Source organism: Schistocerca americana, chromosome 1 (genome assembly GCF_021461395.2).
Source record: "Schistocerca americana isolate TAMUIC-IGC-003095 chromosome 1, iqSchAmer2.1, whole genome shotgun sequence".
Lineage (NCBI taxonomy): Eukaryota > Metazoa > Arthropoda > Insecta > Orthoptera > Acrididae > Schistocerca > Schistocerca americana.
Genome location: NC_060119.1, coordinates 395986305 through 396007065, shown reverse-complemented (window position 1 = coordinate 396007065; position 20761 = coordinate 395986305). Strand labels below are relative to the sequence as shown.

The following is a 20761-nucleotide window of genomic DNA, read 5'->3' as shown; positions in this document are numbered from 1 at the left end:
AGCGTTCTTTGCATTGAAAGGGGTGGGGAGTGACTGTAGCGTCGATGCTGCACCGACCAGCAGGTATGCAGTATAGTCGTCAGCACGCCACTCTCGCCTCGCGGTAATCCGTCCATTGGCATACATGAAACAGGTTAATGACGCTCTCAGTGTTGCTCTAGCAATGTCTATTCAACTTAGCATTAGTCTGTTACTACTACAGTAGACATTGCGATGTTCTATATGACATAATAAACACATACCTAATAACATAAAATATATGGATCTCCTCTAAGTTAAATTTAGTTACTAAGTGAATGGTACAAAAAAATAGTAGCAATCATTAAGCAGGAGTAGTAAGAAACTTTTAAATGAAAAACTTATATACACTAGACACTAGTAATCACTCAAACCATATCACTGTGTGGGCAAGAAGAAATGTAACACATATAATCTAGATTAAACAGGTAGGAAGTGAAAAGAAAAAAAATGATATTGCATGTGATGGGAACACATCCTAGTTAAATCTCACTCCATTAGAGTGTCCTCATAAAACCTCATAATAATCAGAAATTAATGTCTGTACTTAAGGACAATAGCAGCTGACATGTGTACAGTTCACACATGTCACAGAGAACAACAGTCATTACTCTTGCTCACTATGGTATGGTTTAATGTTTTCCACATGGTGTTTGCCCTTGTGGCATGAGGTATGCTGTTGATTACACCCTCACAATATGGTACATACTCTTTCCACTTGCTGTCTTTCCAGTTTCGCACCTGGTCATCCGATGCATTGTGCCTTGAATTCTGATATCCGTAGCCGCCACCGTCACTTCTGTGACCACCATTAGATTAGATTAGATTTTCGTTCCATAGATCCGTTTTGAGGAGATCCTCGTGGATGTGGAACATGCCAATTTTTTAAGCTGAAATAACAATACTAATAGTATGAACTATACAGTACATCATTTGTTTTTATTTAAAAATTTGTCAATGGAGTAGAAGGAGTTGGCCACTAGTAAGTCTTTCAGGCTCTTTTACACTGATCTTTATTTGTAACTAAATTTCGTATGTTTGCTGGGAAATTACTGAAGATGAGTGTTCCTGAGTTGTGGACCCCTTTTTTAACTAAAGTAAGTGGTTTTAAGTGCTTGTGTAGACCACTTTTGTTCCTGGTATTGTATGTATGAACTGAGCTGTTTGTTGGAAAAAGAGATATATTATTTAGGACAAATTTCATTAAGGAGTAAATATACTGAGAGGCAGTAGTTAGTATACCCAGTTCTTTGAAGAGGTTTCTATAGGACGTCTGTGACTTTAGTCCACAAATAATACATATTGCACACTTTTGGACTCTGAAAACTTTTGTTTGACTTGAAGAGTTACCCCAAAATATTATACCATATGACATCATAGAATGAAAGTAGGCAAAGTATGCAAACTTTCTCATTCTTATGTCGCCTATCTCAGCTAACACTCGACTTGCAAATACAGATTTGTTAAGGTGTTTCTGCAGTTTTGTGTTGTGCTCCTTCCAACTGAATTTATTTTCAAGTTGTAATCCCAGGAATTTAAGACTGTCAACCTCTTCTATCTGCTCTTCTTCATACTTTAAGCATATGCTGGGTGGAAACCTCTTACAGGTTCTGAATTGCATATAGTGAGTCTTTTTGAAGTTTAATGTCAGTGAGTTAGCTTTAAACCATTTATTAATATCCATGAAAATATCATTAGCAGATCTTTCTATAAGTACACTCGACATACTATTTATTGCAATACTTGTATCATCTGCAAACAAAACGAACTCTGTTCTGGCAGTGTAACTGATGAGAGATAATTAACGTACACAAGAAAAAGAAATGGCCCTAAGATGGATACTTGTGGGACACCATATGTAATTTCTTCCCATTCTCATGGTGACTGATGACTTAATTCACTAGTCCCTTGCAGTGGCACCCTTTATTCCCTGTTAGCGAGGTATGTTCCACCATTTTGCAGCACTGCCTGTGACACCATAGAATTCTAATTTATTTAAAAGGATGTTGTGGTTCATACAATCAAATGTCTTTGACAAATCACAGAAAATACTTGCTGCTTGTAATTTGTTATTTAATGAATTAAGTACATTTTCACTGTAGGTGGAAATAGCCTTCTCGATACCAGAACCCTTCAGAAATCCAAACTGGGTTCTTGATAATATGTTATTTGTGGTCAGATGGTTGAGAAGCTGCCTGTACATTACTTTTTCTAAAACTTTTGAGAATGCTGGCAAAAGTGAAATCGGTCTGTTATTTGATGGTATCTCTTTATCCCCTTTATTGAATAGAGGCTTAACATCTGCATATTTTAGCCAGTCAGGAAATGTCCCAGTTATAATTGACCAGTTACACAAGTAACTTAGAATTGTACTAAACTCACAAGAACATGCCTTAATCAACTTTGTTGATATTTCATCATAACCACTAGAACGCTTTGTTTTTAAAAATTTTATTGTGGAAGTAATTTCTTTTGCTGAAGTGAGTGACATATTCATGTACCTGAAGCTTTTTGTAAAGGCTAGTTTCTGATATTCAAGGGCATTATTTCCTGTCCAGACAATCCCATTCTATCAGTAACGGATATAAAGTACTTGTTAAATAGATTTCCCACACTATGCCCATCGGTTACTAATGTGTCATCTACCCTTAATGCTATTTAACGTTTTACAGTATTACTTGTATTTAGCTAAATCATCAGAATTGGAGCTATTCTTGGTCGACAGATACATTTTCCTTTTTGTCTTACAGGAAATCCTTATTCCTTGTGTAATCCATGGTTTTATTATAGACTTCTGTTTAATTTGAGTAACTTTTAAAGGAAAACAGTTTTCAAACATGGTACTGACACTGTTCATGACTGTGTTATATTTTTCATTCATGTCATGAGCACTGTAAACATCTTTCCAGTTCATATCTTTGAGCAGTTTTCTAAAACACTCAATTTTTGGTTGATTGACCACTCTCCTGTACTCAGATTTAGCAGTCTTGATAATCTGCTTAAAATTTTCGTCTAAAACAAGGAGCTGCATGTCATGATCTGATAGTCCATTTATTACAGGTTTTATGATATGATTTTGTTCCTTTGATTTGTCTAAAAGTGTTATCAATGACTGTCCTTGAGGATTTAGTGATCCTAGTTGGAAGGTTTACAGTGTGAGTTAGATAGAAAGACAACATTACTAACTGCAGTAAATGTTTACTGGAAGATTGCGTTATAAAATCTGTATTAAAGTCACCAGCAATCCAAATTTCTTTGTTTCTTCCCGTTAAATAACCGAGAAGAGCTTCTAGATGATTTATGAATAGATTATAATTTCCTTCAGGTGCTCGGTAAATAGTTAATATTATATAGGATCTGTTATGGAACTCTACTTCTGTTGCACATGTTTCTAGATGCTGCTCTGAACAGAATTTATTAATGTCAATGTTCTTGAATTTATGGCAGTTTTTAATAAATGTGGCAACTCCTACCCCATCCATATCTGATCTATAGAAGTAGGAAGCTAGCTTAAATCCTGAAATGTCTAACATATCTATACCATGGACACAGAAACCACTGTAATGTCTCCTGTCATTTTAATTATTCCAATGTCGTCCACTATGTCTCTTGTCATGGTTTAAATGGGTATTTGTATTGGTGTCATTGTTCCCTGAATATCGGTATCTCGAAATATATCGATGACTGGAAGATTGTCGATATCTCGAAAAGTACCTATAACTCGGAAAAACTCCTCCTACTGTTCCTTGTGACTCATACAACGGGTTAAATTGTCCTAAGACTAATTTCATTGCCTCTACGTCATCTTTAGGGATAGATAGCAACTTATCCTGAACTCCAGTTGGTAGCTTACTTACGGTCAGGAACACTATTGCTTCTGTCGTCACTAGTTCACCTAAATACAAGTTCCTCTCATAATTATCTTGAAATTTTTGTCTTAATTTCCGGTCACACCCTGTCTCAAACCTTCTACCTTTGTATAAACTGCTGCGTACTTCATTTTGCGTCCGTCGCGACCAAAATCGTTGCAAAATTCCTTTGATTTCCTGTGTTTACAGTGTTTCACTTCCTCTTCTAGTTGTTCGAAATGCTCGCCGTCAATCTCCAACCTTTTTGTAAGTTCTTCCTTTACTTCTTCGACATTCGATTCTACCATTTCAAAACGTTTAATATTGCCTGAAACGTTCAGCTCAAGTGGAATGGTAACTTCATTTATCCTTTGATGACTTGACTCAGTCCGCTTTTTTAGAGCCTCATTATTTTCGTCGGTCTTTTCATTGAGTCCTTCGTTTATAAACTCTACTGATCGCTTAATATCTTCCATTAGTTTGTAATCATGCACTATACACCGATTAATATCTTCCCTTAATTGTTTGTTCTCTTGCAATAATAATTTCCGGTTGTCCTGCAATAAAGTTTTGAGCATGTCAACGATGGACAGGTCAGGCCGAAGTTTACACTCATCCCATCTAGGCGTCTCCACGATTGCTGACGACATTGCATTAGGACTTCCCACATCTGTTGATAGACTACTGTCCTCTGTACCGGAATCCGACACTTCACTACTCCTTGCTTCTGTTTTCGTCTCCACCTGATTACTTTCGCCTAAATAGTCTGCTCTCACCTCCCTGTCTACTGAAATTGCATCAACCTCATTAGTTGCCATTTTGAACCACAGATAAATCACTCAAGCGAGCAATAAACAAATCAAAAAAACACTCGTAGCACAGAATGGATGGCGATAACACAACGCCGTACGCATTCAACGCTCTAATTCGTGCTCAGAAGCACACATAGCATACAAGATCACATAAAAGAAAAAAGAAAGAAAAAAATTAAATATAAGCTAATGTTAACGTAGTTCTGCAATTGTAGCAACTGTTGTTAAAAAATTAGACCACTAAGTGAGCAGGACCAGACAGTGAAATTTAATTTACTGTGCGATCGGCAAAGTAATTACGGCTCGTAATTTTGCGAACAAAAGTATTTCAACTGTTACTGTTTGTAATAATACTGTTTGTAATAACATAATTGTAGAATGCAATCTGCAATGCCAGTTAATTACTCTCATTGCTTCAGTTGTGTGAGGTAACGTTGTGATAAACGACTTACTTTGCATTGTCTGCTGGCTCCGTAGTCTTGGCTGTTGCGTAGCGCCGACTCAGTTGACGCCGTCCGGCTGTCAGCACTGCACCCTCTCGGCAAAGCGTGGTAGTATTTGCAGCGTCGCTCCTAGGCGCCGCTCACCTCGTCCACGGTGAAGGCTGCCGAAAAGTTTCCACTTTTGCCCACAGGTGACACTAGCGTCGTCTATCGTAATGGCTGTCATATTAGTGCTCACTTTGCACATAGGTGCCGCTATCATCGACAAAAGCGCACAACTGTGGAGTGTGTTTACTTCATAGCGCTAGTCCTTTGCACTATCACGGATCGGACGAGTATATACACTGTGTCCTAAGTTCTTTGATGTATGCATCCCACAGCTAGCGTGGTCACTCAACACTCCAAATTAACAGTTATACAGAAATAGTTCACTCTCCAAATTAATTATATGGCATTTCTTATCCGAAATTGCAGGTCCTATAACACGTCGCCATGTAACGCGCCCAGGAATACTAATGGGTGGGGGTGATTTAGACTGTTTGTCATTCCTTGACCGTGTGCCCTGCCCACACCACGTACCTGATAATCCCGCGGCGGTCGTACTGTTCTGCTCCACAGTGCTGCTGGCTTGCCGGGAGTTATCTATCGAAATATGCAAGCGAGTTAGGGGAGCCACTCAATGTCAAAACACAACACTGTCTTACGTTTGGTATGAACAACTATATTCCAAGACGATAAAAGAAAAAACGCAGGTTGCACTGTTTACATTCTAAGTCGTAAATGTTTATTCCAATTAACAATCTTGATGATTATCTGTCCACAATATCACTCAGACGAGCGTACGTGTAACCGACATCACGCGGGTGATTGTTGATGATGCGGAAGCCAAATGATTGAACGAAAGCAAACATGTAGGATAAATGAGCTTCGTTTTGACACTACATGGGTTGCCCTCTCAAGGCATGTTAGTGAACCATTTGGAACTACTGGTTGCCATGGTGAAGTTGGATGCAGTTCCAAAGATGAGGCAGCACGCTTCTTTCCACTGAAGGTGTTGTAAAGTCGATAGGCAAACTAGTGATTGCCATGGTAAGGATAAACGCCAGTGCAAAGATGTGGCAGCAGGCTTCTTTCTAACGAAGTTGTTGCAAAAGTGGAATGGCAAACACTGTCACGTCAGATGACATACTATTGAGCATCAACATGTCTTTATTGAAACGTTATTCGATGAGTAGGCTGCAATAATCTTTAGCTGACATTTGTAGTACATGCTGCACAGATGCGATACAAAGTAGTTGTGCATATTTATGAAATATTATCTACAAAGTTTGTATGTAGATTCCATATATTTTTTTAAATTACATGTGAAGTTTTTAAACAGTAATTGCTATTACTGATGTTGCATGCCAGTCTTATAAACAAATAAAAATTATTAAAATGGAAAAATTTAAAATTATAATACTATGAGCCATAGTGTAAAAAATAAAAGAATGTGAATTAACAATATGCGGTCTAAAAACATACAAGCAAACATTCTAAAAGCAGATAGTCAGGCATAATATAATTTTTGGTGAAATAAAATTACAAAGTAAACTTAAAATATCTCCTAAAAGTCATAATTTTAAAAATGGAGGACAGAAGAGTGAACATTCTCAAACAGATCATCAGAAAGCTCAAAGAAATGTTTGTCTTTGAATTGCCTGATTTGGTGTATGCTGTACCAGTAGTATATTCTTTAAAACGTGTTAGAAAGTTATGGCCAGTTTTGCCAATATACTGTTTCTCACAGTCATTACATAGTATTATGTAAACACCTAACTTTTGGTACATATTTGATTCCCCAATTGTGTGTTTCAGTTTCATCTGCAGTGGGTTATTCGTTTTAAATCCTAATGTTATGTATGTATTCTCAAATAATTCATTTATTATATCTGAAGTAGGTCCCATGTATGTCATTTACGTAAATCTCTTCTTGGAATTTATAACAGCATCATTTGTTTCTTGTAATTTTTGATATAAAAGGTCCACCTTATGGGAGTTATAATTATTAGCAACTGCTATCTGTTGTAATGTATTAATTTCCTTCAGGAATGCAACAGGTTGAAGAGGTAGTTTCAATATCCTATGTATCATTGTTTTAGAAAATGCTGTTTTGTGTCTTAATGGATGGCACGATGTAGCATTGATTATTATGTCGGTTGATTTGGGTTTTCTAAGGATAGAAATATTATGTTTTCCAATCTTATTTACAATTGTGAGGTCCAGGAAATTAATACTATTGCTACTTTCGTGTTCTACTGTAAATTAAAGTTTTGGGTTTAAATTATTTAAGTTGTTAGCGAAAGCATCAGTTTCTTCCTTAGAAATGTTATGTAATAGCAATGGGTCATCACCATATCTTTTGTAATATATAATTTTATTTGTTGTCTCTGGATTATTTTTGAAAAATTGTATTTCAACATAACTGATGAAGATATATAGCCAGGGAATTCCACATTGCAAGTCCACATTCCTGAATATATATTTTATTATTAAATGAAAAATAATTAAAATCTAGAATAATGCTAACAGTTCAATGAACTCTATTATGATACATTCAGTTATCTCTAATAATAGAGATAGTCTCTTGAACAGATACATTCGTGTAAAAATTTGTGATGTCCAAAGATGCAAACCTTTCGTTTTTGGTATATCCACATTGTAAATTAATTTAGTTAATTCAAAATTGTTTTTAATACCATAGTTTTCTTCATAAATGTAAAAGGATTTTAAGATTTGATTAAGTTTTTTGCTCAGGTTATAAGAGGGACTGTTGATATTATTAACAATTGGACAAATTGGAAAATTGGTTTGTGTAATTTGATTTGTGATCTCAACTTAGGTGAAGTGGGGTTCATAACTATAAGTGTTATTTTATCTTTAGGTGAAAGTAAAGAGTCACTATCATCAATCAGCTTTTTAATTTTTGTTTGAAATCTTGAAGTTGGGTCTTTATTAACCTCAAATGTTCCATTAGTGTTAAAAAATTGTAAAGTCCTAGAAACATAATCATCTTCACTAGTAACAACAAAGAGTGTTCCCTTTATCTGATTTTAATGCAATGGCTTTATTATTTATTAATTTCTTGTTGATTTATTTTACAAGTTTTAATTCATTATTATGTCTATTTTTATCTTTTTCATTACTAGTACCATCTTTCGTTGTAAGTGCAGTGTCACATATTTCAGAGCTACTGAATTATGTATGTTTTGCAGCAATCTTTACGTCAGCAATCACACGTTTACTATTTGCATTGCTCAATTCTAGAGCAAAATTATATTTTAGGCCTTTGCTTAAAAGTGTTGGCTCTGCAGGAGTAAAAGTAATTTTGCATAGATTGGTTACTCTTGGATAAAAGTTATGTACATTTGGTGAAACATCTTGTGAACACACATTTTGGTGACTAACAAGGGCTGCACAAGCAGCATTTAAACTCAATAAACCACTACAGATGACACTGAAAAGCATACAACTGGGGAATGACATATGTACCAAAAGTTGGGCATTTACAAAATACTATGTAGTGACTGTGAGAAACAGTATATTGGTCAAACTGGCCGTCACTTTCTAACACATTTTAAATTGGTTGGTCAACATCTTTTTTGATACAAACATTCTGAGGGTTGCATTTCTGACAATTTGAAAATATTACATACTGTGCCAAAAGAACTACTACGAATCACCTTAGAAGAAATTGAAATCTTTTCACTTCACAAAAAGATTCTGTTATCTGTTTTAAACGAACAACTCCAGTTCAAAGACAAACATTTCTTTAAGTTTTTCGATGGTCTGCTTTAGAATGTTCACTCTTCTGTCCTTCGTTCTTAAAATTAAGGCTTATAGGAAATACTTTATCATTACTTTATAATTTTATATCACGAAACATTATTTTATGCCTGAATCTCTGTTTTTAGAATGTTTGCTTGTATGCTTTTAGACTGCATATTGCTAATTCACATCCATTTGATTTTGACACTATGGCTCATAGTATTAAAATTTTAAATTCCTTCCATTTAATTCCATTTAAAAAAAAATGGTTCTACATACCAATTTCATACACAAAATTTCGTAAATATGCACAACTACTTTGTATCGTATCTGTGCAGCATGTTCTACACATGTCAGCTAAAGATTATTGTAGCCTATTCATTGAAAATCGTTTCAATAAAGACATGTTGCTGCTCAATAGTATGTCACCCGACATGACGGTCTTTGCCATTCCACTTTTGCAACAACTTCGTTAGAAATAAGCCTGCTGCCACATCTTTGCACTGGCGTTTATCCTCACCATGGCAACCACTAGTTTGCATATCGACTTTACGACCTCAGTGGAAAGAAGTGTGCTGCCTCATCTTTGGAACGGCGTCCAACTTCACCATGGCAACCAGTAGTTCCAAATGGTTCACTAACAGGCCTTGAGAGGGCAACCCATGTGTTGTGAAAACGAAGTTCATTTGTCCTACATCTTTAAATACTTTTGACGCTTCTTAATTGAGAATAGCTGTTAAATAAGCTATGTTTAGTGTGCGTTTATATTTATTTCTTCACAATGTTCTTTTAACAAGGAAATTTTACATTGTTATTCGACTTATAACTCATTGGTCAGCAATAACATCATACCGTCAGAAGTGGGTGGAGCCTCCATTATATATAGTAAGACCTGCACTGGTTTCTCCACTAGTGATTCTCCAGCTGAAGGAGGTTCTTACTTACTGGTAATTCATCGTTTTATAGCTTTATAACTTTACATATTTTCTTTAATGCATGTAGCCCTCTAGTTAGCATTTAGTATACAACTCGTAGGTCTGAGGATGACCACAGTAGTGGTCGAAACCGGTCACATAGTAAACAAAATTTAATGAAGACTGTTTTTGATAGTAAATGTTTGTAACACATTGATCACTGTCCCTCCCATAACTTATTCAAAAGTAATTAATTTATTGCCAAGTCATGTGTTGGGAGATTACAAGAAATTTAGAGGGTTACTCACTAAAATTATGAAACTTATTTCCAAAATATCTTTTAACAAACAATGCCTAATGAATCATGTGATTCCTAATTATGTAAAAATTAGTTTTAATACCAGATCAAATATAGAAAAAATTTTATGACAGAAGAGTAGCATTCTGTGGTTTAGATCTGAAATTAAAGATGCATAAAAAGAACAAGATGCATGAAATCTTGAAACCTACAATTTACATTTAAAAATTAGCAATCAGTTGTCAACATTAATATTTTCACAGTTACTTAACTTTACAGATGACAAAATTAATGCAGTATGACAAACTATTCTTAATAAGCACAATAAGAAAATTGCAGCCCTTGTTGTTGTTGTGGTCTTCAGTCCTGAGACTGGTTTCTTGCAGATCTCCATACTAGTCTATCCTGTGCAAGCTGCTTCATCTCCCAGTAAATACTGCAGCCTACAACCTTCTGAATCTGCATAGTGTATTCATCTCTTCGTCTATCCCTGCAATTTTTACCCTCCACACTGCCCCTCAATACTAAATTCGTGATGCCTTGATGCCTCTGAACGTGTCCTACCAACCGATCCCTTCTTCTAGTCAAGTTGTCCCACAAACTCCTCTTCTGCCCAATTCTATTCAATACCTCCACATTAAGTGATCTACCCATCTAATCTTCAGCATTCTTCTGTAGCACCACATTTCGAAAGCTTCTATTCTCTTCTTGTCCAAACTATTTATCGTCCATGTTTCACTTCCATACATAGGTACACTCCATAAAAATACTCTCAGAAACGACTTACTGACACTTAAATCTGTATTCGATGTTAACAAATTTCTCTTCTTCAGAAAAGCCTTCCTTGCCATTGTTATCCCACATTTCATATCCTCTCTACTTCGACCATCATGAGTTACTTTGCTCCCCAAATAGCACAACTACTTTACTACTTTAAGTGTTTCATTTCTTAATTCCCTCAGCATAACCCGACTTAATTCGACTACATTCCATTTTCCTCGTTTTGCTTTTGTTGATCTACATTCTATATCCTCCTTTCAACTGCCCTTCCAAGTCCCTAGCTGTCCCTGACAGAATTACAATGTCATCGGTGAACCTCAAAGTTTTTACTTCCCCATGTATTTTAATACCTACTCCGAATATTTATTTTGTTTCCTTTACTGCTTGCACAATGTACAGATTGAATAACATCGGGGAGGGGCTACAACCCTGTCTCACTCCCTTCCCAACCACTGCTTCTCTTTCATGTCCCTCGATTCTTATAACTGCCATCTGGTTTCTGTCGAAATTGTAAATTACCTTTCGTTCCCTGTATTTTACCCTTGCCACCTTCAGAATTTGAAAGAGAGTATTCCAGTCAACATTCTCAAAAGCCTTCTCTAAGTCTATAAATGCTAGAAACGTAGGTTTGCGTCTTCTTAATCTAGCTTCTAAGATAAGTCGTAGGGTCAGTATTGCCTCACGTGTTCCACCATTTGTACAGAATCCAAACTGATCTTCCCCGATGTCGGCTTCTACGAGTTTTTCCATTCCTCTGTAAAGAATTCGCGTTGGCATTTTGCAGCCGTGTCTTATTAATCTGGTAGTTAGGTAATTTTCACATCTGTCAACACCTGCTTTCTTTGGGATGGGAATTATTATGTTCTTCTTAAATTCTGAGGGTATTTCGCCTGTCTCATACATCTTGCTCACCAGATGGTAAGGTTTTGTCAGGATTGGCTCTCTTAAGGCTGTCAGTAGTTCTAATGGAATGTTGTCTACTCCCAGGACCTTATTCCGACATAGGTCTTTCAGTGCTCTGTCAAACTCTTCGCACAGTATCGTATCTCCCATTTCATCTTCATCTACATCCTCTTCCACTTCTATAATATTGCCCTCAAGTACATCGCCCTTGTATAGACCCTCAATATACTCCTTCCACCTTCCTGCTTCCCCTTCTTAGCTTAGAACTGGGTTTCCATCTGAGATCTTGATATTCATGCAAGTGTCTCTCTTTTCTCCAAAGGTCTCTTTAATTTTCTTGTAGGCAGTATCTATCTTACCCCTAGTGAGATAAGCCTCTACATCCTTACATTTGTCTTCTATCCATCCCTGCTTAGCCATTTTGCACTTCCCGTCGATCTCATTTTTGAGACGTTTGTATTCCCTTTTGCCTCCTTCATTTACTGCATTTTTATATTTTCTCCTTTCATCAATTAAATTCAATAGCTCTTCTGTTACCCAAGGATTTCTACTAGCCCTCGTCTATTTACCTACTTGATCGTCTGCTGCCTTCACTACTTCATCCCTAGAGCTACCCATCCTGCTTCTACTGTATTTCTTTCCCCCATTCCTGTGAATTGTTCCCTTATGCTCTGCCTGAAACTCTCTACAACCTCTGGTTTAGTCGGTTTATCCGGGTCCCATCTTCTTAAATTCCCACCCTTTCGCAGTTTCTGCAGTTTTAATCTACAGTTCATAACCAATAGGTTGTGGTCAGAGTCCATATGTGCCCCTGGAAATGTCTTACAATTTAAAACATGGTTCCTAAATCCCTGTCTTACAATTATATAATCTGTCTGAAACCAGTCAGTAGCTCCAGGCTGCTTCCATGTATGCAACCTTTTTTTTAATTCTTGAACCAAGTGTTAGCTATGATTAAGTTAAGCTCTGTGCAAAATTCTACCAGACAGCTTACTCTTTCATTTCTTACCCCCAATCCATATTCACCTACTACGTTTCCTTCTCTTCCTTTTCCTACTATCGAATTCCAGTCACCCATGACTATTAAATTTTCGTCTTCCTTCACTACCTGAATAATTTCTTTTATCGCATCATATATTTCAACAATTTCTTCATCTGCCGAACTAGTTGGCATATAAACTTGTACTATTGTAGTAGGCATGGGCTTCATTTCTACCTTGGCCACAATAATGCGTTGACTATGCTGTTTGCAACAACTTACCCGCACTCCTATTTTTCATTCATTATTAAACCTACTCCTGGAATAGCCCTATTTCATTGTGTATTTATAACCCTGTATTTACCTACCCAAAAGTCTTGTTCCTCCTGCCACCGAACTTCGCTAATTCCCAGTATATATAATTTTAACCTATCCATTTCCCATTTTAAGTTTTCTAACCTACCTGTCCGATTAAGGGATCTGACATTCCACGCTCTGATCCATAGAACGCCTGATAAAGACATCCTCTTGAGTAGTCCCAACCCAGAGATCCGGATGGAGGACTATTTTACCTCCGTAATATTTTACCCAAGGGGACGCATTCATAATTTAACCATTCAGTAAAGCTGCATGCCATTGTTACTCAACAAAATGTGTGTTCTCAAGATGTTTCACCAAAGGTACATAACGTTTATCCAAGAATAACCAATCTATGCAAAATTGCTTTTACTCCTGCTGAGACACATTCCTAGAGTTGCATTTCTAACAATTTGAAAATATTACATACTGTGCCAAAAGGACTACTGCTCAATACTTTAGAAGAAATTGAAATCTTTTCACTTCACAAAAGTAATCCATTATCTGTTTTAAATGAACAACTTCAATTCAATGACACATTTCTTTGAGCTTTTCGATGATCTGTTTTAGAATGTTCATTCTTCTGGCCTTCGTTTTTTAAAATTAAGACTCTTAGGGACTATTTTATCTTTAGTTTGTAAAGACTTTCTCTTTTTAGAATGTTTGCTTATATGCCTTTAGTCTGCATATTATCTATTCGCATCCTTTTATTTTTGACACAACGGCCCTTAGTGTTGAAATTTTAAATTCCTCCATTTTCATTATTTTTATTTGTTTATAAGACAGGCATGCAACATAAGTAATAGCAATGACTTTTTAAAATATTCACACGTAATTTAGTTTAAAAAATGTGGAACCTACATGCGATTTTCATAGACAATATTTCATACATACGTGCAACTACGTCGTATCATTTCTGTGCAGCATGTGCTGTACTTGTCAGCGAAAGACTATTGCAGCCTTCTCATTGAAAATTCTTTCAATAAAGACATGTTGCTACTCAATAATAAGACTTGACAGTCTTTGCCATTCCACTTTTGCAACAACTTCATTAGAAAGAATCCTTCTGCCATACCTTTGCACTGGCATTTACGCTAACCATGGCAACCACTAGTTCGCCTATTGACTTTACAACAACTATTGTTAAGTGAAGGCCGGCTGCAGTGGCCAAGAGGTTCTAGGCCCTCCAGTCTGGAACCATGCGACTGATACAGTCGCCGGTTCGAATCCTGCCTTGGGCATAGATGCGTGTGATGTCCTTAGGTTAGTTAGGTTGAAGTAGTTCTAAGTTCTAGGGGACTGATGACCTTAGAAGTTACGTCCCATAGTGCTCTGAGCCATTTAAACCATTTTGTTATCTATATCTCGAAAAATGTCAATCTTGTGAGATCGGTATTTTTCGAGAGATAGATAACAAAATGACTTAAATGGCTCTGAGCACTATGGGACTTAACATCTGAGGTCATCAGTCCCTTAGAACATAGAACTACTTAAACCTAACTAACCTAAGGACATCACACACATCCATGCCCAAGGCAGGATTAGAACCGGCGGCCGTAGCGGTCGCGTGGTTTAATATTAGTAACATGAAAAAAAATTGCCCCAATAATGGTACTATCATATTGTATTCAGCTAAGAATCTTTATTTGAAGCATTATCATTTTAAGAATAAATTTTGGGGCAATAGGAGGTTTAAATCAAACATCATTATGACAACTTCTAACATACTCCTCCATTAGACATTTGGGGTGAATCAAAGCTATAACAGTCAGAGAAATCATCTGGGAACTATATTTTATTATTTACTCATTACTAAGACTAATCATAGTCTTATTATTCAAGCAAATAAATTTATTCTTTATAAATCAGATTTACTCAGCTAGAAACATAAAAACTGAAATTAAATTCATAATATTTTTATCCCTACTATCTCTAGGTGGTTTACCAAAATTTCTTGGATTCCTACCAAAATGAATTGTAATAGTCATTAGCAGAATACAACATAACAACCATTATAATTATTATAGTTGTACCAACTACAATTACACATTATTATTACATACATATTAGATTCTTGGCCCTAATTATATCATATACCATAAATTTATGATCTATAAAGATGAAGTCTCAAATAACAAGAATTATTCTTCCTATGATTGTAATAATTTCAACAATAGAATTGATTTCAACATCAACCTTAACCTTACTATACTAAGGACTTAAGTTAATTAAACTAATAACCTTCAAAGTTATAATTAAAATAATTATCTTTTAGGCCTTAGTGAAAGTTTACACCTCCAGAATCATAATTAAGTATAAGACCAGAGTATGGTAAGAGAGAAAACATCTCATAAGTAGATTTACAGTCTCAACAAACCACAAGGACATTGGTACTTTATAATTTCTATTAGGAGCCTGGGCAGGAATGGTAGGAACATCAATAAGAATACTTATTCATGCTGAATTAGGTCAACCAGGATCTCTAATTGGAGATGACCAGATTTATAATGTTATTATTACAGCCCCCACATTTGTAATAATTTTCTTCATAGTAATGACTACTATAATTGGGGTATTTGGAAATTGACTTGTACCATTAATAATTGGTGCAACCAGATATAGCACTCTCACGATTAAATAATTTAAGTTTTTGATTACTACTGCCCTTATTAACCTTTCTTCTTACGTCTTCTATAGTAGATAACGGTATTGGTACAGGATGAACAGTTTACACCCTCTAGCAGGAGCTACTGCACACGGGAGTGCATCTGTAGATCTACACTTTCACTACACTTAGCAGATGCATCATCAGTTCTTGGTGCACTAAACTTTATTACAACAGCAATTAATATACGAAGTATAACTTTAGATTTCTCAAAGAATATCGATCGTTCGAAAAATATAGATTCTCGAAAAATATTGATCACACGATGAACATCTAATTTCTTGCCTTTCTCTTCAGAAAGTTTACATTTATCAGCTGGAATTTTTTATTATGTACTGTTAATTCCAGGCTCTACATTCTGTACAAAATCTAAGATTCTAAGTTAATGCAATAGACACATAACCCATATAACAGGTCATGTTGTAGCAATCGAATCTTCATTTACTGACTGCTTGAAGTGCCTTGCAGTTCAGCTAGGACCTTAAGATATTGCACAAGCCTAGGTATAGCAACCACATTACCCAAGAAAATGCGAGAAGTCTTAATTTGTAGTAAAAACGCAAGAAAACCTCCCGTTTCTGTCATTTGTTTTCTTAGTAACGTAATGCCAGAATTTCACATTGCTAGCCATTCTCCTGGGTAAGCTAACATTTATCAGCTGGAAATAATATTATCCTCTTGAAAATTATCAACCTCTCGAAATATACTGACGCCTCGAAGTGTACTGACGCCTCGAAGTGTACCGACATCTCGAAACAGGAGGTGCGGCTAGAAAAAAACCGGACTGATGCTAGAAAAAACATTTATTTTCAATTATTTACAATTTCATGTTATCTCCTTCAATGTACTCTCCTCCTCGGTCTCTACACCGCTCCATACGAATTTTCCACTGTTCATAGCAATGCTGCAGATCATTTTCGGTAAGTCCATACATTACTTCCGTCGCTTTTTCTTTTACTGCTTCAACAGTCTCAATTCTAGTTACTTTCAAAGCTGACTTGACTTTACGGAAAAGAAAAAAGTCATAGGGGGCCAAATCAGGTGAGTAGGGTGGATGATCTAAGATGGGAATGTTGTGTTTTGCCAAAAACGTCTTCACTGACAACGCACTGTGAGCTGGGGCATTGTCTTGGTGAAGGATCCATGACTTTTTTCTCCACAAATCGTTCCGTTTTCTCCGTACTCGCTCACGCAGGGTAGCCAGGACGCTAATGTAGTAATGCTGATTCACTGTTTGTCCCTCTGGTACCCAATCAATGTGCACAATCCCTTTGATGTCAAAAAAAAAAAACAATCATCATTGCCTTGAATTTCGATTTTGACATTCGTGCTTTTTTTTGTCGTGGAGAACCAGGAGTTTTCCAATGCATCGATTGGCGTTTAGTTTCGGGATCGTAAGTAAAAAACCACGATTCATCGCAAGTAATAACATTTTGTAAGAAGGTGGGATCACTTTCAATGTTTTCCAGGATGTCAGAGCAAATCATTCTTCGGCGTTCCTTCTGTTCAATTGTGAGACACTTTGGAACCATTTTTGAACACACTTTGTTCATGTTGAAACTTTCATGAAGAATCTGCCTAACACTTGTCAACCCCTGTTAACTCAGACACTGCTCTGATTGTTAAACGGCGATCTTGTCGAACAAGTTTACCGATTTTTTTCAATGTTTGCATCAGTTTTTGCTGACAATGGTCTGCCAGTGCGAGTGTCATCACTGGTGTCTTCGCGGCCATCTTTAAATCGTTTAAACCACTCAAACACTTATGTTCGCGATAAACAATCATCGCCGTACACTTGTTGTAACATTACAAACGTTTCACTTGCAGATTTGTCTAGTTTGAAACAAAATTTGATGTTAACACGCTGTTCTTTCTGTACACTCAACGTTTTCCGATGCACAGACAAAACGTCAACTACTTAAAATAGACACCACAGGCAGACTGAGTGCAGGAGGCAGATGAAACTCGAGCAGTAGGCGGAGCGAGAGTCACGTGACAGGCCACGCGACTTTCAGCCTTATTGCATTCGTTCTATTGTTTCACCAGTACTAGTCCGGTTTTTTTCTAGCCACACCTCGTATACTGACACCTCGACATATACTGACACCTCGACATATACTGACACCTCGACATATACTGACACCTCGACATATACTGACACCTCGACATATACTGACACCTCGACATATACTGACACCTCGACATATACTGACACCTCGACATATACTGACACCTCGACATATACTGACACCTCGACATATACTGACACCTCGACATATACTGACACCTCGACATATACTGACACCTCGACATATACTGACACCTCGACATATACTGACACCTCGACATATACTGACACCTCGACATATACTGACACCTCGACATATACTGACACCTCGACATATACTGACACCTCGACATATACTGACACCTCGACATATACTGACACCTCGACATATACTGACACCTCGACATATACTGACACCTCGACATATACTGACACCTCGACATATACTGACACCTCGACATATACTGACACCTCGACATATACTGACACCTCGACATATACTGACACCTCGACATATACTGACACCTCGACGTATACTGACACCTCGACGTATACTGACACCTCGACGTATACTGACACCTCGACGTATACTGACACCTCGACGTATACTGACACCTCGACGTATACTGACACCTCGACGTATACTGACACCTCGACGTATACTGACACCTCGACGTATACTGACACCTCGACGTATACTGACACCTCGACGTATACTGACACCTCGACGTATACTGACACCTCGACGTATACTGACACCTCGACGTATACTGACACCTCGACGTATACTGACACCTCGACATATACTGACACTCCGACAAAAAATTATATATATATATATATATATATATATATATATATATATATATACTGACATCTCGAAAAAAAATGGCATGGCAAGCCGTTCCACAGGACTACATCCAGCATCTCTACGATCGTCTCCATGGGAGAATAGCAGCCTGCATTGCTGCGAAAGGTGGATATACACTGTACTAGTGCCGACATTGTGCATGCTCTGTTGCCTGTGTCTATGTGCCTGTGGTTCTGTCAGTGTGATCATGTGATGTATCTGACCCCAGGAATGTGTCAATAAAGTTTCCCCTTCCTGGGACAATGAATTCACGGTGTTCTTATTTCAATTTCCAGGAGTGTATATATATATATATATATATATATATATACTGACATCTCGAAAAAAAAATTATATATACATATATATATATATATATATATACTGACATCTCGAAAAAAATTATATATACATATATATATATATATATATATATATATATACTGACATCTGGAGGCCAATATCTTTCCAAAATAGACTTGTCAGAATCCTGATTACAAATGCCTCTAGATGCTTCCAAACATTTGCTTGTAGTAAATGCCTTCTTTGGCTTATATCAATACCAGCAGCTACCATTCAGCATGGCTAGTGCACCTTCCATTTTTCAGTGACTTTTGGAGCAACTCACAGTCTCCTTGCCAGGGTGCATTAGCTGCCTGGAAAATATTGTGGTCTCAAAAGATGGACATTTGTGTAACTTATGTGCCTTTTCCATGGCACTACAGGCCACCGGTTTCAAATTTATCTTGGACAAGTCACAATTTTTTTCAGCAGTCTTTTGTCTGTTTCAGTTTTGAAGTCTCAAATGCTGGCATCAAGCCTTTGCACCAAAAAATTCCACTACAGTTTTGCTGTAGTCTACCGATGTCAAAGATTTGCAAACCTTTCTCAGGAAGATTGTGTACTACCATAAATTTCTCCCTGACACAGCCAGATTGGTCCATGCTCTCTTATGTAAAGATTTTCCTTTTCACTAGACACACCCCTGAAAGGGTCAATATTGCACCTTGCTTGGTTTCCTTCTAACCATGTCAACACCTTTTTTGGCCAAAAACATCTCCCAATATCACCTTGTGCCCATTCTCATGCACAAATATGTGGACAGGTCTGAAGACTCTGTTGTGTACACTTCTAAATCTCTGAATTAGGCGCAACAGTACTACTCACAAATACAAATAGAAACTGTTCCTATTTTGAATGAGCTACAAAAATTTCATATTTTCCAATATGTGCTGGTACCAGCAATTGTCCATTGCTGCTGAGGCTGCTGCCTCTGCATTGTGCCCACCTTTGATAACTTGGCACCACAACACTCCATCCATACACAACTGGTTGTGCACTGAAGAGCTTTCTGCCCATACGACCACCTCCACCATTTGCACCAGCCCCAAGGTATGATCCACGCCTCTTCCAGCTCTGGCTCTATTTTCACTCTGGATACTGCTGCTGCCAGTTTGAGTAGTCAGTGCCAGGCTACCTCCATATCTGGAGCCTGAGCCACCACCACTTCCATCTGCTCTATGACTTCCATCACTGAATGCCTTCCTGTATGTGGACATGGATACATCACCATCACACTAGTGCTCCCTTATAACCTCTCACAATGGAATGGGTGGTATGCCTATCAGCACCTATGCCATTTCACTCCATATTCTCTTGTGACAGCATGACACCTGCTGCAGCAGTTGTCACCTACTAATGAAGACATGGACATCTCCATAGTAGTGAACTCTTTTGCCCAAGGGGAAAGGTGTGTTGTAACCTTATAGGCCATAATCAAACAGCACATAAAACAAGTGTCTCAAAAGCCAGCTTAGAAAAGTGGTTTCCCAACCTGGACAGACAGCATAGCAAGGACATGACCCCAAGAGCCCACTATAAGCCAGGAGCACTGGGCCATCAGTTTCACTTATGTTTACTTGCTTATTATATGCTCATCTATGAGGTTGTATATTGATGTATTCTTTAGTTATGATACTTTGTACTGTTCCATATTTCTTTCAGTATTATCATGGATCT

At 37.2% G+C, this 20761-nt stretch overlaps 1 protein-coding gene across 1 annotated transcript; it reads right to left on the bottom strand.

The window, feature by feature from the left end:
* Positions 1 to 10293: 10293 nt before the first annotated feature.
* On the bottom strand, positions 10294 to 20301 carry LOC124553395. Its single transcript, XM_047127296.1, has 3 exons — positions 20031 to 20301; positions 17899 to 18680; positions 10294 to 10299 (listed from the first exon to the last, which is right to left on the bottom strand). The coding sequence occupies exons 1-3, from the start codon at positions 20299 to 20301 to the stop codon at positions 10294 to 10296; spliced, it is 1059 nt and encodes a 352-aa protein (XP_046983252.1).
* Positions 20302 to 20761: the final 460 nt, after the last annotated feature.

Coding starts and splice junctions, on each gene's coding strand:
- LOC124553395 (XM_047127296.1), bottom strand. CDS start 20,301: ATGTCCACATACAGGAAGGCATTCAGTGATGGAAGTCATAGAGCAGAT. Junction 18,681..20,030: donor GTGGTGCCAAGTTATCAAAG/GTGGGCACAATG, acceptor TCGAGGTGTCAG/TATACGTCGAGGTGTCAGTA.